Source organism: Bufo bufo, chromosome 4 (assembly GCF_905171765.1).
Source record: "Bufo bufo chromosome 4, aBufBuf1.1, whole genome shotgun sequence".
In the NCBI taxonomy this organism is placed as follows: domain Eukaryota; kingdom Metazoa; phylum Chordata; class Amphibia; order Anura; family Bufonidae; genus Bufo; species Bufo bufo.
The window spans coordinates 389,039,722-389,045,297 of NC_053392.1; the positions used below are offsets into that span (position 1 = coordinate 389,039,722).

The 5,576-nt window shown below is 42.2% G+C and overlaps 1 protein-coding gene across 1 annotated transcript; it reads right to left on the reverse strand.

Moving 5' to 3' along the window:
- Positions 1-1,844: 1,844 nt before the first annotated feature.
- On the reverse strand, positions 1,845-3,515 carry LOC120999224 (piggyBac transposable element-derived protein 4-like). Its single transcript, XM_040430096.1, has one exon. It carries the CDS (start codon positions 3,513-3,515, stop codon positions 1,845-1,847), a length of 1,671 nt encoding a protein of 556 aa, XP_040286030.1.
- Between the last annotated feature and the right edge of the window lie 2,061 nt (positions 3,516-5,576).

The window sequence follows — 5,576 nt, forward strand, 5'->3', positions numbered from 1 at the left end:
CTGAACTCCAAACTGAATGTCAGAATGGGAAAGAAAGGTGATTTAAGCAATTTTGAGCGTGGCATGGTTGTTGGTGCCAGACGGGCCGGTCTGAGTATTTCACAATCTGCTCAGTTACTGGGATTTTCACGCACAACCATTTCTAGGGTTTACAAAGAATGGTGTGAAAAGGGAAAAACATCCAGTATGCGGCAGTCCTGTGGGCAAAAATGCCTTGTGGATGCTAGAGGTCAGAAGAGAATGGGCCGACTGATTCAAGCTGATAGAAGAGCAACGTTGACTGAAATAACCACTCGTTACAACCGAGGTATGTAAAAGCATTTGTGAAGCCACAACACGCACAACCTTGAGGCGGATGGGCTACAACAGCAGAAGACCCCACCGGGTACCACTCATCTCCACTACAAATAGGAAAGAGAGGCTACAATTTGCACAAGCTCACCAAAATTGGACTGTTGAAGACTGGAAAAATGTTGCCTGGTCTGATGAGTCTCGATTTCTGTTGAGACATTCAAATGGTAGAGTCCAAATTTGGCGTAAACAGAATGAGAACATGTATCCATCCTCTGATGGCTACTTCCAGCAGGATAATGCACCATGTCACAAAGCTCGAATCATTTCAAATTGGTTTCTTGAACATGACAATGAGTTCACTGTACTAAAATGGCCCCCAGTCACCAGATCTTAAACCAATAGAGCATCTTTGGGATGTGGTGGAACGGGAGCTTTGTGCCCTGGATGTGCATCCCTCAAATCTCCATCAACTGCAAGATGCTATCCTATCAATATGGGCCAACATTTCTAAAGAATGCTATCAGCACCTTGTTGAATCAATGCCACCTAGAATTAAGGCAGTTCTGAAGGCAAAAGGGGGTCCAACACCGTATTAGTATGGTGTTCCTAATAATTCTTTAGGTGAGTGTATGTCACAGAAACACACAGAATATGGACACTAAATTAGGCTCAGATTAGTTAAATGTCCCCTAAAGAAACAGTTTTCGGATGGCGTACTGTATATGTCACAGAAAGACACACACTATGGACCGTAGATTATGCCCAGATTATTGGAATTTGCAATACAAACTCGGTTTTTGATGCAGACCAGTATATGTCACAGAAACCCACAGAATATGGACACTAGATTAGGCCCAGATTATAGGAATTTGCCCTAAAGAGTCAGTTTTCGGATGGAGAGCTGTATATGTCACAGAAAACAACACACTATGGACACTAGATTAGGCGCAGATTTTTGGAATTTACGCTAAAGAAACAGTTTTCGGCTGGAGTACTGTATATGTCACGGATGTGTATTACACGCATACACTACAGAGACAGTAAATGAGGACTGGCCCCTGATTATTAAAATTTACGCTAAAGAAACAGTTTTCGGATGGCGTACTGTATATGTCAAGGATGTGTATTAAATGCACACTATAGACAGTAAATATGGCGCTGATTATTTGAATTTACGCAAAAAGACAGTCTGCAGATGATGTTCAGTATATGTCACTAATAGGTATTAACCTCCCTGGCGGTATGATTATGTCAGGAATTTTGTTCCAAAAGCGGTACCATTTTTTTGCATGGAAATTTGGTGTTATGTATTGTAGGCCTGCAATTCTTAGTAATTACTTACTTAAACCTGACCAATAAAGACTCTAGTAGACCTCTCAGATGTGATAAAGTTCGAAAAAATAAAATCATGAGTTATAATCTAATAAATAATATAATTTTATTCAGTAATGTAATAAATAATGAAATTTGTCAAACAAAAGAAAATTCAGTAAACATCCTGGGTGTGGTAAATTTTGAAACATGGGACTGCACATAGACCAACGTCACAATCAGGGCAATGGAACCTGGTTTCCTTTCGGCTTTTTTTTTCCATTTCCATCTCGCTTTGAGCAGCAAACTACACACATCCTTGTAGGTGCTGCCTTTTTTGCGCTTGGCGGGATGTAATCCATAAAGTGACGACCAGTCAGCCTCTCTGGGTTTACAACGTCAACAGCGCGACGTCCAGATCTGTTCACGGCCACTGATGGCGTTTGGTAGTTCACAAAAATCTGCTCCGCCACCTTCCAGATGAAGTCAGAGTGAACAAGAGGCTTGTCACTCTTTCCTCTGTGCAGTATATAGGCATTCCACAGACATTGTTCCAGGAGATGCCTGAATATTTTTTTGTAGTATTTTTTTTGTTGCTTCCGCATAGCTGGATAGAATGTCATCGCCTGATCGGCTCTATCGACTCCTCCCATGGTGTTATTATAGTCGATCACAAGTTGTGGCTTTATGACATCTTTCCCACCTCTTGTGTGGACCGTGGTAGTGGAGGTGTTATGTACTGTACTCATTAGGCACACGTCTTTTTTGTCACGCCAACGCATTGCCATCATCTTTCCTTTCTGCCACGCCACCATTTCTCCTGTTTTCAGTTTTTTCTTGGAAAACATACATGGCAGGCCACGTCGGTTGGCCCTAACGGTTCCATATGCGTCAGTCTTGTTTTTTAGTAGAAACTCGTACAGCTCAGGCGACGTGTAAAAGTTGTCTGTTGTCACACAATACCCCTGATTGAGCAATGGTTCAAGCAGTGAAAGGACTGATGACGTTGCCATCCCATAGCCGCTGTACCTGGGGTTGAATTGTGTTCCTTTGCCGGTGTATATGATGGAATTCCATATATAGCCAGTTGTAGACTCGCAGAGCATATAGGATTTTATTCCAAACCGCGCTCTCTTGGATGCGATGTATTGAATCCAGCTGAGGCGTCCTTTGTAAGCCATCAGACTTTCATCAATGCTAATGTCTCTGTCTGGCACATAGGCCTGCTGGAAATTGGTTATGATCATTTGGAATACTTCCCAGATCTTCTTCAGTTTTGGCGCTGGATGTGTGGCTTCGTCAAATTCCTCATTGTTGGTGAAGTGTAAATTCTTCATTATGAGGGAAAATCGGTACTCGGACATGATGGTGCCAAAAAATGGGGTTGCCAGCAATTTATTGGTAGTCCAGTACCATTTCTGCAGGGGTTTCCCCACCACCCCCTGAAGAAGTATTAGCCCCAGAAATTTCCATATGTCCTCCTTACTCACCGGTTCCCATTTTCTGGTTCTGGAAAATCTGCTGTGCAGAGTAGTGGATTGCTGCTCTTTGTAGCGGTTTGTCTCCGTGACAATCTTTTCAATGACGTCATCCGTCAGAAATAATTTTAGGTACGCCAAAGGATCATTGTGATCAACGTCTACCTTCATCCCAGGCGATCCTGTAAACGGGAATCTTGGCGGTGGTACTGCATCCATACCGCAATCAATAGGGCACCAAGAGCGCACCTCACTGAGCTCAAGTGAAGATTCGTCGCTGTCGCCACTTCTCTGGTCAGAGTCGGATGAAGAATCTTTCCACGAATCGCTATCGCTGTCGCTCAATTCTGCGAGGGGCTCTGTGTCGCTGTCGCTGTCAATTATCTGATCCAAACCCGCTTTGGTGATGCTAAAGTGACGCTTTGATGCCATGGTAAAAAATATATTTTTTTTTTGCTTAGAAAAAACAGCTAAAAGGGCAGCCAGGGCAGTGTAGAATGATCAGATGTCAAATCTGTCAAATCTGAGGTGATAGTGTAATCTGACAGGATTCCACTGTATCACCTAACTTTATGTGTGTGTTTGACTTTTATACAATGTATTTTTTTTTTTTTTTTTGAATCTCCCGCCCAGTTCCGCCTCTGTGAGGCGCTGCGGCTCACAGAGACGAAACCAGGAAGAGAGATGAGACATCCGCCGGAGCTCTCACCGGCGATCACAGCGGGGAACATCGGGATTAGGTAAAGACACCCGCCGCTCCCTCTGCAATGTACCCCGAGCGTGACTCGGGGTTACCGCTTCTGGCAGCGAAAATTAACCCCGAGTCACGCTCGGGAATACCGTCAGGGAGGTTAAAGAAAAATATCTTGCTGCTGTCAAACACACACACAGTAGTCTTTAACCTCTTAAGTACCAGGGCATTATGGCATACCTGTACGCCCTGTGTCCTTAAGGACACAGGGTGTACCTGTACGCCCTGTGTATTTCCAATCACCGCCGCGCGGCGGGCGGTGATCGGAACAAGGTGCCTGCTCAAATCATTGAACAGGCACCTTGGGTCATTGCCGAAGGGGGTACTGTGACCCACCCCGTATCGGCTACCGCGGCATAGAAGGGGTTTGTGTTTGAGGGAGCGCATCGAGTCCCCGAGCTGCTGTGGCGGGCACTCGATGTCTCAGAAGGCAGCCCGATGCCGTACAGAGGCTGCCCAATGCCTTGCACGGCATCGGGACCTGCCTTCTACGGGAGCCGAGGAGATCCAGCCTCAGGCTGGGTCTCCTAGGCAACCTGTTTGTGTACTACTCACTGTAGTACACAAACAGGCAAAGCATTACAATACAAATGTATTGTAATGCATTACAGAGTAGATCAGACCCCCAAAAGTGAACATCAGAAATAAAGTAAAGAAAAAAAAGCTAAAAAAAGTTTTTAATAAAATTAATAAAGTAAAAAAAAGATTAAAAAAAAGGCCCCTTTCCACTTATTTTATAATAAAAAACAGATAAAGAAAAAAAATAAAACATATTAGGTATCGCCCTATCCATAATGACCGGCTCTATAAATATATCACATGATCTACCCTGTCCGATAAATATCATTAAAAAATAAATAAAACGGTTTAAAAAAAGCAATTTTTGTCATCTTACATCACAAAAAGTGCAACACCAAGTGATCAAAAAGGCGTATGCCCCCCAAAATAGTACCAATCTAACCGTCACCTCAAAAATGAGCCTCTACCTAAGACAATTGTCCAAAAAAAAAACAACTATGGCTCAGAATATGGAGACACTAAGACATCATTTTTTTTGTTTGAAAAATGCTGGCATTGTGTAAGACTTAAGTAAATAAAAAAGTATACATATTAGGTATCGCCGCATCTGTAAGAACATGCTCTATAAAAATATCACATGACCTAACCCCTTAGGTGAACACCGTAGGGAAAGAAAAAAAAAAAAAAACGGTGTAAAAAATGCAATTTTTTTGGTCACCTTACATAACAAAAAGTGTAATAGCAAGCGATCAAAAAGTCATAAGCACCCCAAAATAGTGCCAATAAAACCGTCATCTCATCCCTCAAAAATCATACCCTACCCAAGATAATCGCCCAAAAACTGAAAAAACTATGGCTCTCAATTAAATCATTGTGTAAAACTTAACATAAATAAATAAAAAGTTGACATATTGGGTATCAACGCGTCCATAAGAACCTGCTCTATAAGAATATCACATGACCTAATCCCTCAGGTGAACACCGTAAAGAATAAAAATAAAAAAAGTTGTAAAAAAAGCTATTTTTGGTCACCTTACATTACAAAAAGTGTAATAGCAAGCGATCAAAAAGTCATAAGCACCACAAAATAGTTCCAATCAAACCGTCATCTCATCATGGAAAAAATGAGCCCCTACACAAGACAGTCGCCCAAAAAATAAATAAAACTATGGCTTTCAGAATGTGGAGACACTAAAGAATCTTTTTTTTTAAATGCTTTGTTA

Bases quoted from the DNA above. Each gene is read 5' to 3' on its own strand.
- LOC120999224 (XM_040430096.1), bottom strand. From the start codon at position 3,515: ATGGCATCAAAGCGTCACTTTAGCATCACCAAAGCGGGTTTGGATCAG.